Below are 20,649 nucleotides of genomic sequence, written 5' to 3' on the forward strand. Positions count from 1 at the left end.
TCCCTCCCCTCCCCTCCCCTCCCCTCTTTTCTTTTCTGCCTTCTTCCCAATCTTAAGGGGAATGCTTGCAGGTTTTGCCCATTGAGTATGATTTTGGCTGTGGTTTTGTCATGGCTTTTAATTACATTGAGCTATGCTCCCTCTCTTCTCACTTTGCTGAGAGTTTTTCTCATAAATGGGTGCTGGGTTTTATCAACTGCTTTTTATGCATCTGTTGATATGATCATATTTTATCCTTCAGTTTGTTTATGTGGTGTATCATGTTTAATGTTTTGTGGATATTGTACCAACCTTGCATCTCCGGAATAAATCCCACTTGATCATGGTGTATGATCTTTTTAATGTATTGCTGGATTTAGTTTACTAATATCTTGTTGAGGATTTTAACATCTGTGTTCATCATGGATATTGGCCTATAATTTTCTTTCTTTGTCATACCTTTTGTGGTTTTGGAATTAGGATAATGCTGGCCTCTTCCCTCCTCTTGAATTTTTTGGGTTAATTGAGAAGGATAGGTGTTAGTTCTTCTTTGAATGTTTGGTAAAATTCACCTGTAAAGCCATCAGGTGCAGAGCTTTTGTTTGTTAGGGGATTTTTGATTAGTGCTTGAATTTCACTAGTATTCTGTCTGTTCAGATTCTCTGATTCTTCTTGATTTAGTTTTGGAATGTTGTATGTTTTTAGGAACTTAATCCATTTCTCCCAGGTTGTCCAATTTGTTGGCATAGAGTTGTTCATAATACTTTTTTTGTTTTACAATCCTTTGTGTTTCTTTGGTATCATTACTTCTTTTTAATTTCTCTCTTTTTGTTTCTTGATAAATCTGGTTAAAGGTTTGTCAATCTTATCTTTTCAAAGAACCATCTCTTTGTCTCATTCATCTTTTGTATTGTTAGACTCTATCTCACTTATTTCTGCTGTTATTATTTCCTTCCTTCTACTCACTCTGGGCTTTGTTTGGTATACTTTTCCAAGTTTCTTTAAGTGTAAAGTTACAGTGTTTATTTGAGCTTTTTTTTTTTCCTTGAGCTAGGCCTGCTTTTCCTGTGCCCCACAGATTTGGAGTTGTTGTGTTCTCATTTGCATTTGTTTCAAGGTACCTTTTGATTTCTTCCTTGATCTCATTATTAACCGATTCATAGTTTAGTAACATGTTATTTTTTGTCTATGTCTTTATGTGTTTTTTCAATTTTTTTCTTGTGATTCATTTTAAGTTTCATAGCATTATAGTCATAGAAGATGCTTGATATAATCTCAGTCTTTTAAAATTTATGGGAACAAAGACCACTAGGGGGTGCACCAAGGAAGCATAACAAAATGCGGAGACAAAGAAACAGGACAAAATTGTCAATGGAAGAAATCGAGTTCAGAACCACACTTTTAAGGCCTCTCAAGAACTGTTTAGAAGCTGCCGATAAACTTAATGAGATCTACACGAAAACTAGTAAGACCCTCGATCTTATATTGGGGAACCAACTAGAAATTAAGCACACACAGACTGAAATAACGAATATTATACAGACGCCCGACAGCAGACCAGAGGAGCGCAAGAATCAAGTCAATGATTTGAAATGCGAGGAAGCAAAAAACATCCAACCGGAAAAGCAAAATGAAAAAAGAATCCAAAAATGCGAGGATAGTGTAAGGAGCCTCTGGGACAGCTTCAAGCGTACCAACATCAGAATTATAGGGGTGCCAGAAGATGAGAGAGAGCAAGATATTGAAAACCTATTTGAAGAAATAATGACAGAAAACTTCCCCCACCTGGTGAAAGAAATGGACTTACAGGTCCAAGAAGCTCGGAGAACCCCAAACAAAAGGAATCCAAAGAGGACCACACCAAGACACATCATAATTAAAATGCCAAGAGCAAAAGATAAAGAGAGAATCTTAAAAGCAGCAAGAAAAAGAAACTCAGTTACCTACAAGGGAATACCCATACGACTGTCAGCTGATTTCTCAACAGAAACTTTGCAGGCCAGAAGGGAGTGGCAAGAAATATTCAAAGTGATGAATACCAAGAACCTACAACCAAGATTACTTTATCCAGCAAAGCTATCATTCAGAATTGAAGGTCAGATAAAGAGCTTCACAGATAAGGAAAAGCTAAAGGAGTTCATCACCACCAAACCAGGATTATATGAAATGCTGAAAGGTATCCTTTAAGAAGAGGAAGAGGAAGAAAAAGGTAAAGATACAAATTATGAACAACAAATATGCATCTATCAACAAGTGAATCTAAGAATCAAGTGAATAAATAATCTGATGAACAGAAAAAAAAAATAAAAAAAAAATATAATTTATGGAGACTTGTTTTGTGTCCTAACATGTGGTCTATCCTAGAAAATGTTACATATCCACTTGAAAAGAATGTATATTCTGCTACCTTGGTGTGAAATGCTCTGAAGATATCAATTAAATCCTTCTGATCTAGTGTGTCATTTAAGGCCTCCATCTCTTTATTGATTGATTTTCTGTCAGGAAGATCTATCAATTGATGTCAATGGGATATTAAAATCCCTACTAAACTATATTACTGTCAATCTCTCCCTTTATGTCCATCAAGCCTTGCTTTCCATATTTAGGTGCTCCTATGTTGGGTGCATAAATGTTTAAAAGGGTTATGTCCTGTCTTTGAATTGATCCATTTGTCATCATATTGTATACTTCCTTGGCTCCTACTAAATCCTTGGTTTTAAAGTCTATTTTGTCAGATACAAGTATTGCTACCCCAGCTTTTTTTTTCTTTCCGTTTGCATGAAATATCTTTTTCCATTCTTTTACTTTTAATTGTTGTGTATCTTTTGCTCTGAGATGGGTCTCTTGAAGACAGCATAATCATGTATCTTGTTTTCTTATCCATTCAGCTACCTTATGTCTTTTTGATTTGGAGTATTTAAGCCATTTACATTTAAAGTGATTATTTATAGGTATGTATTTATGGCCATGTTATTTTTTAAACTGTGTTCCTTTTTTTTTCTTTTTCTTCTTCTTCTTCTTTTTTTTAATTCTCACCTGAGGATAATTTTCCATTTATTCTTAGAGAGAGTGGAAGAGAAAGGGAAAGACAGAGAAATATCAGTGTGAGAGAAATACATTAATTGGTTGCCTCCTACATGTGCCCTGACAGGGAGGAGCCTGCAACCGAGGGACATGCCCTTGACCAGGATCGAACCTGGGACCGTTCAGTCCACAGGCCAATGCTCTATCCACTGAGCAAAACTGGCTATGGCTTCTTCCACTTCTTAAAGCAAGCCCTGAAACATTTCCTGTAATGCTAATTTAGTGGTAACAAACTCCTTTATTTTTTTTCTGTGTGGGAAGCTCTTTATTTCTCCTTTGATTTTAAATGATAGCCTTGCTGGGTAATGTAGCATTGATTGAAGGTCCTTGTTTTTTCATCATTGAATATTTCATGCCTGTCCCTTTTGACCTTAAATGTTATGTTGAGAAATCAGCTGACAATCTTATGGGAACTCTCTTATGGGAACTGATTGCCTTTCTGTTGTGGCTTTTACAATATTCTCTTTGTCTTTAATTTTTGGCATTTTAATTATAATGTGTCTTGGTGTGGGCTTATTTGGGAGGTGTTGGGGTGGAAGGATTGAGAAAAAGAAAGAAACTCATGGACATGGACAACATTGTGGTTATTAGAGGGTGGAGGTGGAAGACGGCATAGACGAGATAAATGGTGATGGGAAAAAATAAATTTAAAAATAATAAAAAATAAAGAGAAAAATAATATATGCATACATAAAGAAAGTACATTTTAAATTGTATATGTTTCATTGTTGATCATTAGGTAAGTATAGGCAGTATTAAAATAATATACCCCAATTTTAAGTATTTAATGTGTAGGGAAAATTCCTTCTGGTTTCATACTAGATTGATTAAAATATGTTATTCAAAATAACAGCAATATGTTATTAAAATAATAAAATATATTATTAAAAATTAGCAATATAGCCTTCTCCCTTGACTCTCTCCCCTCACTTCCAGAATTAAACATAGGTAAAGAGGTAGAAAATAGGTATTTTAAAAAGACTTTTATAAGTACTGGAGCCTACTTGATTTTCTTACATGCTGAGAATACTCTTTAAGTAGTTAAATAATATGTTATTGGGTTTGTTTGCATGTATATGGAATTAAAATAGAAACGTCAAGCACTATTATTAAATGTATTTTTCTAATTTTTTTTTAAAATAGCTAATACACAGTTCCTGCCGAATGCTTCACTTTTTCACTAGAAGTAAACGATTTTTAGCAGCCAGTTTGTTCACTTTCACAACCCAGCATGTTTCTTTGAGATTAGCCTGGATTTTACAGAACCTGGTTGAGGTAAGAAAAGAGTTTGTGTGTTTGTGTGTGTGCGCGCACGTGTGTGTACATGCACGCACTTATGCATGCATGGGACTTTGGGGTAGATTCAAGGAATAAGGATAGTAATTTGATTATTTGAAGGAAAATTAAGTATCCATAACATATTGGTATGGAAGACAAGGAATCTTTACTGAGTTTATTTTTTAAGCCTTTTTATTGTAAGTCATAGCACATATAGAAAAGTGAGCAAAACATAAACGTACCGTTTGGTGATATACTTACTGCAGAGCAAATATCTGTAATGCTACTTGAATGAAGAACTAGAACACTAATACTATGTATTACATTTTCCTTACACTTTTACAATTTATATATCTTTTTCTCAACACTATACTTTAGTTTTGCCTGAAAAATTTTAAACTTTGTATAAATGGAATCATAGTGTTTATTTTTGTATTTTACTCCTTTTGCTATACATTATGTGTGTGAAATGTATGTCTGTTATATGTAAATTAATATCCTTATATTTCTCTTGTTACTTAGTGTTCAATATATGATTCTATCATAATTTATTCATCTATTGTGTTTGTGTACATTTGAGTTATTTCTAGTTTGGGGCTATAATGAGTAATGCTACCTCTTGATGTATATGTAAATGTATTTCTGCTGTACCTACATACAGGAATGGAATTTTTAGGGCACACACACACACACACACACACACACATATACTAGTAGCCTGGTCACAAAATTCATGCACATTAAAAGGCATTAATTAGAGGAAATATTTTAATATTGCTATTTGCCCTTAAAGTGTCAGAGATGAAAGAAAATTAGTAAAATGTATATGAAAATCTCCCTCCTGTCAGGGTCTGGGGCGTACTGCAGGACCCAAAGTCAAGTCATCGCCCACCTGTGTGTGCCTCAAAATCACACGAAACCCAGATCTGGCTGGCCCCAACCCCTTCAAGCCCTGCAGGGCGGGGGCGGGGGGGTGTTGCGTGCAGCCTCAGGTCCCCTGGCCTGGCACTAGGCTGGGGGCATGGCCTCAGGTCCCCCGTCCTGGTGCAAGGGCCTGGGGGCATGATGACCATTTGCCTATTAGCTCTTTATTATATAGGATATATATCTTCATTTTTAGTGGATAATGTCAAACACTTTTCTAAAGTTTTTGATAATTTGCACACCCATCATCAGTGATTGAAAAGATTTATTTTATTTACCTTCATAATTTATATTTCAGTCTTTCCTGGTATCTGGTATCTCATTGTGACTTTAGACTGGATTATAAAAAACAAGATCCAATTGGTTGTTGTCTGTAGGACACACACTTCTTTAGATTCAGAAATACAAATTGGTTAAAAATAAATGGGATCCCAAGATGGCTGCAGAGTAGGTGAATACACTCACCTCCTCCCAGCACCAAATCAGATTCACAACTAAATTATTTTTTAAATTTTTTTCCATAGACAGAAAAGACTAATTTTTACTTGTGTGATTTTGAAGAACTCAAATATGGTGCTGCCAATCAAAACACAAATTGAGAGATTGCATAACATGGCATTTAAAAAGGTATTTTCAGATTCCTTGTACTAAATTTTACTCTCTATGTTCAGCAGTTGCTGCATAATAATTGCTTCCATTACAACTAAATTATAGATTAGTCAACCTGAAAAAACAACTGAAGGCTAGTTCTATGGAAGTATTATAACCAAAGATCTACTGAAGAAACCACATTGAGACTGGTAATAAGGGCAGAGATGATGGAAGAGCTGGCCTCACACCCACTTGTGGCAATTAAGAATCTGGAGGGATATCTCAGCTGCAAAGGTCCCCCTGAGTAGCGAGAGGTTCTAATCCAGAGCACTAGGGCCAGGAAAAGGCACCTGAGTAACATCTGGTAATGAAAATCAGTGGGGATTCTGCCTGCCTGGGAATGATGGGAGTTTTCTAGAAACCCAGGCATTCTCTTCAAGGGCCAGCACACAGGGTCTTTTTCTCACCCAGAACTCCAGTAGAGAAAAGGTGACTCAGGGCATATAGGAGTCATAAAGATATCTGATGTCATGGTTTTGAGGAATGATCTGTGCTGAGTCCCTATCCCATACCGCCCTCAGATACCATCTTTTCAAGGTAGAACACTCCTATCCTTATAGCACCAGTCTGGGAGTGCACTATCTCAGTCTTCCAACTGTTGGTGGCTCCACTCTGCCAAGCTTAAGTCCTGCAGAAACATCTGCTGGCTGCACCCAGCTAGGACCTTCAGTGCACTCTTTTGCTTGAGAAGCTCTTGGCAGAGACTCAGATAAACACTGATCTTTGTAACTCTGGAGTAGGAACCATCCATACCCTCCATTGTGCTGCCAGTGCCCTTCCTGTCCACTTGTCCTGTCTGATTCTCAGTGACCCCGCCCTATTGAGCTGGAGTCTTGCAGAGGGGTCAGTTGGGGATACTAGCCTGAACCAGCGGTGTACTCTTTTTGAGGGAGCTAGGGTCAGAGACTCAGGTGGAGTATGGTATGGGTTCTGGAATAGGGGCCACTTACCCTCACCCCCCACACTGAGTGCCTGACGGTGCTGTCTGCAAGCAAGAGGACCACTAGCCCTGTCCTCCTGACTTTGATCACCCCACTCTATAGAGCTCACACTTTGTGGAAGAGACTGTGGGAAACTGACCTTTGTACACAGCGTGACCCCTCCCATACACACCCAGGCCCAGTAGAAGCAGCCACTGACTGAATTGTTTGGTAGCTCCAGACAGGTAGCCCAAAGCCAGTTGCAGGCAGCATTTAACATCAACCTGCACCAGAACCCCTCCCAAGTGGACCCAGACCAACACAACCAGTGGTGGGCTTCAGACCACACCAAAACACAACCCAACTAGCCACACAAATGACACACCCAAAGGTAGGCCCACCCCAGACCCTACTGGGGCCAACTGTACCTTGAACACATAGAAGCTCATACAGTGTGGCTAGGGTCAATCCTAATAGTCAGACAGCCTGTGACTTAACACCATTAATGAATGACTAACAGCATTCAAGACTCAATCACAACAGGAAGGCTCATATAAGCCACACAAGAGACATTCCTGGAGCTCCTAGTTCAGGTGATCTGGAAGATAGTACACTGAGCCCACAAAAACACAACAAAAACCACCATAACAAGTTTGGGAATCATAGCAGATCTACTGAATATATAGAGACAAACACAAAATGGCAGACAAAATGGGGAGACAAAGAAATGCCCCAAATGAAAGAAACAAGGGATCACCAGAAAAAGAATTTTATGGAAGCAACCAAGATACCAGATGTAGAATTCAGAACAATGGTTATTAAAATACTCAATGAATTTAGGGGAAGAATAGATTATCTCAGTGAGAACTTAAAGAGATAGTAAGCACTAAAGAAGACATAGACCCCATAAAAAGAACCAGTCAGAAATGAAGAACACAATAGCTGAAATAAAGAATACACTAGAAGGAATCATCAGCAGGTTGGATGAAGCAGAGAATCTAATCAGCGATTTAGAGGACAAGATAACAAAACACCCAATCAGAGCAACAAAAAGAAAGAAGAATTTTAAAATATAAGGAAAGTCTAAGGGACCTTTGGGACAACAAAAAGCATGCCAACGTGTTCATCATAAGGGTAGCAGAAGGAGAAGAGAATGAGCAAGGGATCAAGAACCTATTTGAAGAAACAATGGCTGAAAACTTCCCTAATCTGGTGAAGGAAAAAGACACACCTGTCCAGGAAGCACAGAGAGGCCCAATCAAAATGAACCCAAGATAAATCATAATTAAAATGACAAGAGTTAAAGAGAATCTTAAGAGCAGCATAGAAAGACAGTTCCCTACAAAGGAACTCCCATAAGGCTGTCAGCTGATTGCTCAACAAAAACAATTTGGGCAAGAAATGATTGGCATGAAATATTCAAAGTGATGAACAGCAAGGACCTACAACCAAGACTACTCTAACCAGCAAGGCTATCATTTAAAATTGAAGGTTAAATAAAAAGCTTCCCAGATCACCCCCCGCCCCCCCCAAAAAAAGCTAAAGGAGCTTATTACTACTAAAACCAGTTTTACAAGAAATGTTAAAGGATCTTCTTTAAGAAGAAAGAAAGAAAAAAGGAACATGGTTGTAAAGAATAAAATGGCAATAAATATGTACTTATCAGTAGTTACTTTAAATGTAAATAGATTAACTTCTCCCCTTGAAAGACATATGGTAACAAAATGGTAAAGAAAACAAGACCCATATATATGCTGACTACAGGACACCTACCTCAAATGAAAGACACACACAGATTGCAAGTAAAGGAATAAAAAGATATTTTATACCAATGGAAATAGAAAAGCTGGGGTAGCAATACTTATAGCAGACAAAACAGACTTCAAAAAAAGACTATACTAAGAGACAAAGAAAGACACTACATAATGATAAAGGGATCAATCTATCAAGAAGATATAACCCTTATAAACATTTATGCACTCAACATAGGAGTACCTAAATAGGTAAAACAAATCTTGATGGACAAAAAGGGAGAGATCGACAGTAATACAGTTATATAAGGATTTTAACACCCCATTGATATCAATGGATAGATCTTCCAGACAAATCAAAAAGGAAATAGCAGACTTAAATGACACAACAGCTCGGCTGGTGTGGCTCAGTGGTTGAGCATCGACCTGTGAACCAGGAGGTCACAGTTCAATTGCCGGTCATGGCACATGCCCAGGTTGCAGGCTTGATCCCAGTATGGGACGTGCAGGGGGTAGCCAATCAATGATTCTCTTATTGATGTTTCTGTCTCTCCCTCTCCCTTCCTCTCTTTGAAGTCAATAAAAAAAATGGCACACTAGACTAGGTGGCTTTAATTGATATCTTTAGAACATTTCACCTCAAGGCAGCAGAATCTACATTCTTTTCTAGTGTACATGAAACATCTTCTGTGATAATCCACATGTTAAGACTCCAAACAAGTCTCAATAAATTCAAGATTGAAATCATATTAAGCATCTTCTCTGATCATAATGCCATGAAACTAGAAACCAATCACAAGAAAAAAAACCCTGAAAAACACATAATCACATGGAGGCTAAATAATATGTTACTAAACAATGAATGGGTTAACAATTTCAAGAAAGAAATGAAAAGAAACCTTGAAACAAATGAAAATGAAAACACAACAACCCCAAATCGATGGGACACAGCCAAAGTTGTTTTAAGGGAAATTTATAGCATTCAAGATTACATCAAGAAACAAGAAAAATCTCAAACAATCTAACCTTGTACCTAAATAAACTAGAAAAAGAACAACAAACAAAGCCCAAAGTAGATGGAAGGAGGAAAATAGTAAAGGTCAGGGTGGAAAGAAATGAAACAAGTTTTTAAAAAAACAAACACTATAAAGGTCAATGAAACCAAGTGCTGGTTCTTTGGAAAGATTGATAAACCTTTACGCAGATTCATTAAGAATCAAAGAGAGAGGACCCAAATAATAAAATCAGAAATGAAACAGGAGAACTAACGCACAGAAATACAAAGGACTTTAAGAAAATATTGTGAACTATATTCCAATAAGTAGAACAATCTGGAAGAAATAGGTAAATTCTTAGAAATGTACAATCTCCAGAAACTGAATTAAGAAGAAACAAAATGTGAACAGACCAATTACAAGTAATGAAAGCAAAGCAGTAATCGAAAGACTCCCCAGCAAACAAAAGTCATGGACCATTTAGCTTCACAGGTAAATTTTATCAAACATTCAAAGAAGAATTAGCACCTATCCTTCTCAAACTATTTCTACAAATTCAAGAGGAGGGAAGACTCCTAAGTTCATTTTCGAGACCAGCATTATCCTAATTGCAAAACCACATAAAGATAGGACAAAGAAAGAAACGTATAGGGCAGTATCTATGACGAACATAGATGCCAAATCTTCAACTAGATATTAGCAAACCAAATCCAGCAATACATTAAAAAGGTCATAAATCATGATCAAGTGTGATTTATTCCAGAAAAGCAATATTATTCACAAATTAATAAACATAATATACCATACAAGCCAAATAAAGCATAAAAATCACATGATCATATTAATAGATGCAGAAAAAGCATTTGATAAAGTCCAGCACCCATTTATGATAAAAACTCTCAGCATAAATTGGAATAGAGGGATTGCACCGCAACATAATAAAGGCCACTTATGACAAACCCACTGCCAACATCATACTCAATGGGGAAAAACTAAAAATGTTAGGATGAGGAACAAGACAGTGTCCACTTTTTCCACTTTTATTCAACAGAGTCATGGAAGACCTAGGCACAGCAATCAGAAAAGAAGAAGAAATAAAAAGGCATTCAAATGGGAAAGGAAGAAATAAAACTGTCATTTGCAGATGATATGATACTGTGTATAGAAAACTTTAAACATTTCACCAAAAACTGCTAGAATTGATAAATGAAATCAGTAAAGTAGCAGGATGCAAACTTAATATTCAGAAATCAGTGGCATTTTTATACGCCAATAATGAACTATCAGAAAGAAGTACTAAGAAATCAATCACATTTACAATTGCATAAAAAATAAGGTACCTAGCAATAAATTTAATAAAGGAAGTAAAAGACCTGTGCTCAAAAAATTATAAGATACTGAAGGAAGAAATTGATAAAAATAAAAATAAGTGGAAGCATATACTGTGTTCATGGATAGGATTAACCTCATTAAAATGTCCATTCTATCCAAAGCAATTCAATTCCTATCAAAATACTAATGGTGTATTTCACAGAACTAGAACAAATAATTCAAAAAGATAAATGGAATGATAAAAGACTCCAAATAGCCTCAGCAATCTTGACAAAGAAGAACAAAGTTGGTGATATCAGGCTACCTAATAACAAACTACAAGGCCATAGTAATCAAATCGGACATAAAACTGGCATAAAAACAGATATGGATGAATGGAGCAGAATAGAGAGCCCAGAAAGAAACCTATGCCTATATAGTTGATATTTGACAAAGGAGGCAAGAACATAAATAACTTGTGTTGGGAAAATTATGGATAGATAAATGCAAAAAAAAAAAAAAAGAAAAGAAAGAAAGAAACTAGACCACCTTCTTATACCATATACAAAAATAAAATGGATTCAAGATTTAATTGTAAGATCAGAAACCATAAAACTCCTAAAAGAAAACATAGGCAGTAAAATCTCTGACATTTTTCTTAGCACGATTTTTTTTCTGATATATTCCCTAAGGAAGAAAACACAAAATAAACAAATAGGAAAACATAAACCAAAATGTTTTTGCACATAAAGCTAACCATCAACAAAAAGACAGCAGCCTACTGAGGGAGAAAAGATATTTGCTAATGATATATCAGATAAGGTGTTAATATCCAAAATTTATAAAGAATTCAGACAACACCAAAAAACAACCCAATTAAAAAAGGGGCACTTGTAAATACACACTTCTCTAAAGTGGACATACAGATGGCCAATAGACCTATGAAAAGATGCTCAACATCACTAATCATTCGAGAAATGCAAATCAAAATCACAATGAGATATCACCTTAAACCTGTCAGAATGGCTGTCATTAGTAAATCAACAAACAAGTGTTGTTCAGGATGTGGATAAAGGGAACCCTTGTGCACCATTGGTGGGAATGCAGATTGGTTCAGCCACTTTGGAAAACAATGTGGAGGTTCCTCAAAAAATTAAAAATGAGCCCTGGCTGGAGTGGTTCAGTTGGTTGAATAGTGTCCCATGCACTGAAAGGTTGCTGATTTGATTCCTGGTCACAGCACATACTGGTACCCAAGTTGAGAGTTTAATCCCACCATCATTTGGGGTGCATGCAGGAGACGATGGATCAGTGTTTCTCACATTGGTCTGTCTCTCTCTCTCTCTCTCTCTCTCTCTCTCTCTTTCTCTCCCTCAAATCTATAAAAATATATTTTAAAAATTAAAAATGAATTTCCTTATGACTCAGCAATTCTTCTTATGGGAATATATCCAAAGAAACCTGAAACATTGATTAGAAAGAATATATGCACCCCTATGTTCATGGTAGCATTATTTACAATAGCCAAGATTTTGAAGCAACCCAAGTGCCCATCAGTAGATGAGTGGATAAAAAAGTTGTGGTCCATTTACACAATGGACTACTACTTGGTTATAAAAAAGAAGGAAATGTTATTTTTTGGGACAGCATGGATGGATCTGGAGGGTATTATGCTAAGTAAAAAAGGCATTCAGAGAAAGACAAATACCATATGATTTCACTTATATATGGAATCTAAAGAACAAAATAGAGAAAATAGAAACAGACTCATGGAAACATAATAGCTGTGAGAAGAGAGGGGTATTATGACAAATTGTGAAGGGATTAAGAATTACAAATTGGTAGTTTAAGAATAGCCTCAGATGTCCAGCTGACATGTCTCAGTGGTTGAGCGTCAACCTATGAACCAGTAGGTCATGGTTTGATTCCTGGTCAGGGCACATGCCAGGGTTGTGGGCTTGATCCCCAGTAGGGGGTGTGCAGGAGGCAGCTGGTCGATGATTCTCTACCATTATTGAGGTTTCTATCTTTCTCTCCCTCTCCCTTCCTCTCTGAAATCAATAAAAATATATATTTTTTAAAAAGAATAGCCTCAGAGATGTAGATTACAGCTGGGGAATATAGTCAGTAATATCAAGATAAATAAGTACTTGAAGCAGTGGTTTCTAAAGCATATGATTTTCTAACTAATTTCTTGTACGTCTGAAACTAATACAGAGTAATTTTTTTATGTAAAGTGTAATTGAGAAATAAAAAAAATGGAAAAGATATATCACACAACTAGAAACTATATGAAGCTAAGTAGCAGTACTAATATCAGACAAAATAATTTAAAAAATCTTACCAGTGATAAAGAGAGGCATTTTACCATATAAAGGTCAATCCATCAGAAATATGTAATAATTATAAACATACATTTACCTAATAACAATGCCTCAAAATACATGAAGCAAAAACTGACAGAATTGAAGGGGTAAAAATAGACAATTCAACAATAATAGTTGGAGACATCAATACCCCACTTTGAATCATGAAAAGAACTGGAGAGAAGATGAACAAGGAAACAGAAAACTTGAATAGCAATATAAACTTACTAGATCTAATAGACATTTATAGAAAACTCCAACAACAGCAGAATATACGTTCTTCTTAAGTGCATGTGAAACATTCTCTAAGATAGACAATATGCCACACCATCATGCAAGCCTGAATAAATTTAAAAGGACTAAAATCATACAAAGTATTTCTCTGTCTATAAAAGATTGAAGTTAGAAATAGGTAACAAAGAAATTTGGGAAGTTCAAAAATATGTGAAAATTAAATTGCATTTTAAAATGATGAATGGGTAAAAGACCTCCCAAGAGAAGTTAGAAAATACTTTTTGATGAATAAAAATAAAAATACAGCATATCAAAATATAATGCAGTTAAACTAAAGCAGTGTTTAGGAAGAAATTTATAGCAAGATTATATTACATACTAGTGGCCTGGTGCACGAAATTCCCTCAGCCCAGCCTGCACCCTCTCCAATCTGGGACATCCTTCTCACAATCCGGGACTGCTGGCTCCTAACTGCTCACCTGCCTGCCTACCTGATTGCTCTTAACCACTCTGCCTGATGGCCTGATCAACCCCAACTGCCCCCCCTTCCAGCCTGATCACCCCCAACTGCCCACCTCTGCCAGACTGATCGCCCCAACTGCCTCCATCTTCCAGCCTGATCACCCCCAACTTCCCACCCCTGCTGGACTGATTGCCCCCAACTGCCCCCCCCCCAGTCTGCTTGTCCCCAACTGCCCCCTCTGCTGGCCAGTTCGCCCCCAACTGCCCCCCCTGCTGGCCTGCTAGCCCCCAACTGCCCCCTCTTCTGGCCTGTTCACCCCCAACTTCCCCCCTCCCTGCTGGCCTGCTTGCACCCAAATGCCCCCCCTGCCAGCCTGCTTGCCCCCAATTGCCCCCCCACTGGCCAACTCACCCCCAATGGCCACCTCCGCCAGCCAGCCAGCTTGCCTCCAACTGCCGCCCCCCCTGCCAGCCTGATCGCTCCCCCTTCTGGCCAGCTTGCTCCCAACTGACCTCCTGCTTGCCTGCTCACCCCCAACTGCCACCCCCTGCTAGCCAGCTTGCCCCCAACTGCTCCCCCTGCTAGCCTGCTAACCCTCAACTGCCCCCCCTTGCCAGCCTGCTCGCCCCCAAATGCCCCCCCTCCCCGCCGGCCTGCTTGCCCCCAACTGACCCCCATGCTGGCCTGCTCATCCCAACTGCCCCCTCCCCACCAGCCAGCTTGCCCCCAACTGTCCCCCCACCCTCGCTGGCCTGATCGCCCCTAACTGCCTCTGCCTTGGCCCCACCACCATGACTTTGTCCGGAAGGTCTCCCTAAAGGTCTCCTGGTCTAATTAGCATATTACCCTTTTATTAGTATAGACTAGAGGCCTGGTGCACAAAAATTTGTGCACTCAGTGGGGGAGGGGGTGGTCCCTCAGCCCGGCCTGTGCCCTCTCGCAATCTGGGAACCCTCAGGGGATGACCACCTGCTGGCTTAGGCCTGCTCCCCAGGGGATTGGGCCTAAGATGGCAATCAGACATCCCTCTGGCAGCCTGGCAGCCCTCAGGGGATGCCCACTTGCCAGCAGGGAGCAGACCTAAGCTGCAGTCAGACATCCTTAGCACTGCTGAGGAGGCAGGAGAGGCTCCCACCACCACCGCTGTACTGGCAGCCTTCAGCCTGGCTTGTGGCTGAACAGAGCTCCTCCCATATGAGAGCACCCTGACCACCAGGGCGCAGCTCCTGCATTGAGCGTCTGCCCCCTGTTGGTCAGTGTGTGTCATAGTGACCAGTCATTCCCAGTCCTTCTGCTGTTAGGGTCAGTTTGAATATTACCCTTTTACTATATAGGATAGAGGCCTGGTGCACGGGAGGGGGCCGGCTGGTTTGCCCTGAATGGTTAGCCCAGATCAGGGTGGGGGTCCTGCTTGGGTGCCTGGCCAGCCTGGATGAGGGGATGATGGCTGTTTGCAGCTGGTCACACTTCCTTCAGGGTGGGGGTCCCACTTGGGTGCCTGGCCAGCCTGGATGAGGGGATGATGGCTGTTTGCAGCTGGTCACACCCCCTTCAGGGTGCGGGTCCCCACTGGGGTGCCTGGCCAGTCTGGGTGAGGGGCTGAGGGCCGTTTTCAGGCTGGCGGGTGACTGAAGCTCCCAACCTCTCCTTTTTTTCTTTTCTTTTTTTTAAATTCTGGGATTTATTTACCTTCTATGGGAACTGAGAGCCGGCTTTAGCTCTGAGGCTCGACTCCAGCTTTGAGACCTCGGCTGCTGAAAGCAGGTATCTGGGTTTGTTTGGGTTCTATAATTGTAACACTGTTGCAGTCCTGCTAGCTCCAGCTCTGACGGCTGAAAGCAGGTTTCTGGGGTTTATTTACCTTCTATAATTGCAACATTGTTTCTTAGAGTGCAAGCTCACAGGCCGGCAGCGTCAGGTGGGGAACCTTGGCTTCCTCCATCACTGGAGGAAGCAAGCCTCTTGTTTGCTTCAGCTGCCTGGCTGACGGCCGCCATCTTGGTTGGCAGTTAATTTGCATATCTCACTGATTAGCTAATGGGAAGGGTAGCGAAGTTACGGTTAATTACCATGTTTCTCTATTATTAAATAGGATAGAGATTATGTCAAAAATAATCTAAAGTTCTACCTTAAGATACTGAAAGAAGATGAACAAGTTAAATCGAAAGTACACATAAGAAAAGAAATATAAAGATTAAAATGAAACTTAATGAAATATAGAATAGAAAAACAGTTTAAAAAATCGACCATACCAAAAGCTGATTTAAAAAGATTAGCTAGACTGACAAGGAAAAACTAGAGAAGACCCAAATAACTAATATTATGACAGGGAATATTAATTCCAACCTCACAGAAATAAAAACATAATCCCATATAGTAAAAGCATAATATGCAAATCAACCAAACAGTCGATTTGTTGCTATGATGTGCATGGACCACCAGGGGGCAGATGCTCAAAACAGAAGCTACCCCCTGGTGATCAGTGTGCTCCCACAGGGGGAGTGCTGCTCAGCCAGAAGCCTGGCTGGCAAGCACAGCAAAGTGGCGGGAGCCTCTCCCACCTCCAAGGCAGTGATAAGGAGCAGCGAGCCTGGCTGGTGAGCACAGTGGCGGTGGCCTGAGCCTCTCACGCCTCTGCTTCAGGTGGGAGGTAAGGAGTGAGGGGTCCCAGACTGCAAGAGGGCTGCTGACAGATCAAGCCTAAGCTAGCAGTCAGACGTCTCCCAATGGGTCCCAGACTGCAAGAGGGCACAGGCCGGGGTGAGGGATCTCCCAGCCCCAGTGCACAAATCTCATGCACTGGGCCTCTAGTTAGGCTATAATATGAACAAGTTTATCCCCCAAAATTAACCTAAGTAAAATGGAAAGTTTCCTAGAAATACACTACTGAAACTCTATTAAGAAGATAGACAATCTGAATGAATCTTTTGTCCACTATAAATTGGTAGATTTTAATTTTTAGAGCATTTTTAGGTTTACAGAAACATGAGCAGAAAGTACATAGAGTTCCCACCTACAACTCCCCAGCATTTCTTCTATTATTAGCATCTTGTATTAATGTGGTACATTTGTTCCAACTGATGAACCAAGATTGACACATTATTATTAAGTATTATTAATGTAATGTATATCCCATTACAGCATCACACACAGTAGTTTCACTACCATAAAAATCTGTGCTTTACTTACTCATCTCTCTCCCCCCTCACTCCTGAACCCCTGGCAATCACTAATGTCTTTCTCTATATATAGTTTTGCCTTTTTTAGAATATCATATTGTTGGAATTGTACAGTATATACCCTTTCAGACTGGCTTCTTTCTTTTTTTCTTTCTTTTTGTAATTTTTTTATTGCTTTTTAAAGAGAGAGGCAGGGAGAGGGAGAAGCGAAAGATAGAAATATCAATGAGAGAGAAACATCAATCGGTTGCCTTCTGCATGCCCCTTATTGAGAATTGAGCCTGCAACCTGAGCATGTGCCTTGACCCGGAATCAGAACAGCAACTTCTTGGTGCATGGGTCGACGCTCAACCATTGAGCCACATTGAGCCACATCGGCTGGGCCTGGCTTCTTTCACTTAGTAATGTATATTAAAGATTTCTCTGTCTTTTCGTGGCTTGGTAACTCATTTCTTTTTCTCACTGATTAGTATTTCATTGTCTGGACATGTCACAGTTTGTTTATCCAGTCACCTACTGAAGGACATCTGGTTGCTTCCCATTTTGGGCAGTTATGAACAAAGCTTCTATAAACATTTGTGTGCAGGTTTTTGTGTGAACATTAATTTTCAACTCATTTGGGTGAATATTTAGGTGCGCAGTTACTGGATCATATGGTAAACTGTGTAAGAAACTGCCAGATTATCTTCCAAAGTGACTACCATTTTGTATTCCTACTTACAAGTAAAGAGAGTTCCTGTTGTTCCACATTCTGGCTAACATGGATGTCAGTGTTTTGGATTTTAGCCATTCTAATAAGTGTGAAGTAGTATCTCATTGTTTTAATTTTTTTAATCCTCACTCAAGGGTATGCTTAGAGGAAGTGGAGGCTGAGGGAGGGGCAGAGAGTAAGGGGGCGGGGGGAGAGAGAGACAGAGACATCTATTGGTTGCCTCCCATATGGATATATAACCCGAAACCTACATATGTACCATGACCAGGAATTAAACCTGCAACCTTTTGGTGTACAGGATGTTGCTCTAACCAACTGAGCCACACCAGCCAGCAACATTGGTTTAAATTTAAATACTCTAATAACCCTAATATGATATAGAAATATGAGTTTACTTTTATTTTCCTGGTATCGACAAGGACCTTTAGAATATATTGGGGTTTTTTTGGGTTTTTTTTGTTTGTTTGTTTTTTGTGGGTTATTTTATTTTATTTTATTGCGGTGACATTACTCAAAATGAACATAGAGGTTTCATGTGTAGATTACTAATTTACAAAATCTGTATATAGAACCCTGTGCCCACCACCCAAAGTCAAAGCTCCTGTCACCCTCATATTAGGATATATTGACTAGAAGAAATGACCACAAACATCCTTTTTTCATTCCTTATCTTGGAATAAAAGGTTTCAACATTTCACAAGTTAGTATAAATTTGTAGTAGATTTTCTTTAGATATACTTTATCAAATTAAGGAAATTACTTATTCTAGTTTGCTGAGACTTTATTTTGAGTGGGTGTTGAATTTATCAAACAAATTTTTTGTACCTATTTTCTAGGTATGGCAATCTACTTGGGGTTTTTAGGGTGTCTTGAATTCATTGCTTGATATTATTTGTTGATTTTGAAAATTGCTCAGCCATTATCTTCAAATGTAATTTCTGCTTCTTTCTTCTTATCTTCTCTCCTTCTGAAAATCCAATTACACATATATTAGACCTCACTAAATTTTCTTTGTCTCCCACTTTGTTTTACATATTTTCCATTCTTTTTTCTCTGTGTACTTTATTCTGGGTATTCCTTATAATCTGTCTTCCAAATCTATTATTTTTCTCTTTATATGTTTCTAATGCATTATTAAAACACATCCATTAAGTTTTTAATTTTTTAGTTCTACATTGTTTTGTCACATAATTATCATGGTATTTTAAAGCCCATAACTATTAATTCCACTATCTGTAACCTCCATGGGTTGCCTGTTTTTCCTTTCCTTTTTTTAATATATATATATTTTCTCTTGTGTCCTCCTATGCCTGGTTACTTAATTGGTTTTTAAAAATTTTAAACCAATTTATTTAGGTATGATTGACTTACAAAAAGCATACATATGCATACATATTCAATGTATACAAGTTGATGAGATTGATGAGCCTAGTTACTTATTTGTAGGTATATATATATATACGTGAGCTTTACATTGTATTTGCAAAATTGTGTGTAGAAATTATGAGTATAACGTAATGCTATCTTGCTCTGGATATGATTTATGTTTGTTTTTGCCATTCTTTTAGGCTCCAGGATTATCTCAAACCAGTTTAATGATTGAGATGATTCAAAACTGAGTTACAGTTCCTGTGAGAGCCTGTTCTTCTAGTTTGCCCTACTCCTAGGGTAGTGCCATTTGGAATCTTAACCCAATGAAAGGAGGATTGACCTGTGTCCTTCTACTTTAGAAAGCCCTGGTACCTACTGTGTCCTCCTGGCCTTATAAGGGCATATGACTTATCAGAGAGCCTGACTCAAATATTTTTTAAATGGACAAATGAGCTTACTATCAGCCAGGTATTATACTACTCACTGAAATACAGATTAAACTTTGTCTAATATGGAACCAATTTTAGAATTACAACTTCTGAATTTAACAAGAGTTTGAATGTAATAATATCATTTTAAGCACTCCATATTTAAGGGATATAACACTTGGATGGATGGAATCTTCAAAATACTTGTTACAAATAACCTACAAATGGTCTCTTTTTCTGGACTTCATATGCATTTTCATTTTATTGATTCTTCTGTTAAAATATAATTCATCTTAAATGTCTTCATTTGACATTCTTTTTATCTCATTTATTTAGCAAGCATTTCTTTAAACATCTGCTATATTCCAGAAGCCCTCCTAGTTGTTGAGGTTTTAAATATGAATGTCCTTAAGGAGTTTGGAGTTGAGGAGGGAAGTAATGAGGCTGTGAAATAATGGCTGTATAGAAGCTATCTCTAGGGTGCTGGGTGAACAAAGCTAGGAAATGTTAGTCTTGAGGGACAAGTAAGAGTTGGAGAGGTAACATATTACGATTTAGGGAATTATTTTCCAGTATGTTAATAATATCCTGCCGAAACCGGTTTGGCTCAGTGGATAGAGCATCGGCCTGCGGACTGAAAGGTCCCAGGTTCGATTCCGGTCAAGGGCATGTACCTGGGTTGCGGGCACATCCCTGGTGGGGGATGTGCAGGAGGCGACTGATCGATGGTTCTCTTTCATCGATGTTTCTGACTCTCTATCTCTCTCCTTTCCTCTCTGTAAAAAATCAATAACATATATTTTAAAAAAAATTTCTCTAAAAAATAAAAAAATAATATCCTAACAAGCATTTCAGTTTCTCTGCTAGCTCATTGATACTTTTGTTTCCTTTGGCATGCTTTACGATAAGGATTGGCAAATATTTTTTTGTAAAATCCCAGATAGTAAAATTTGAGGTTTTTAAAGCCACAAGTTTCTGTCACAAGTACTCTGCTATTTTAGTG

General features: G+C 38.6%; 1 protein-coding gene across 9 annotated transcripts in view; it reads left to right on the forward strand.

Annotated features, from left to right (window-relative positions):
- The window catches only part of GK5 (glycerol kinase 5), a 201,344-nt gene that overhangs the window by 74,722 nt on the left and 105,973 nt on the right, over positions 1–20,649 (forward strand). For 8 of the 9 annotated variants that reach the window (XM_059688290.1, XM_059688285.1, XM_059688289.1 and 5 more), the window contains exon 5: positions 4,207–4,338. The exons of the other annotated variant lie outside the window; for it this stretch is intronic. In XM_059688290.1, the coding sequence (XP_059544273.1) occupies positions 4,207–4,338 (132 nt within the window). The remainder of the gene's footprint in view (positions 1–4,206; positions 4,339–20,649) is intronic. 9 annotated transcript variants of the gene reach the window in all.

Source organism: Myotis daubentonii, chromosome 3 (assembly GCF_963259705.1).
Source record: "Myotis daubentonii chromosome 3, mMyoDau2.1, whole genome shotgun sequence".
Classification (NCBI taxonomy): domain Eukaryota; kingdom Metazoa; phylum Chordata; class Mammalia; order Chiroptera; family Vespertilionidae; genus Myotis; species Myotis daubentonii.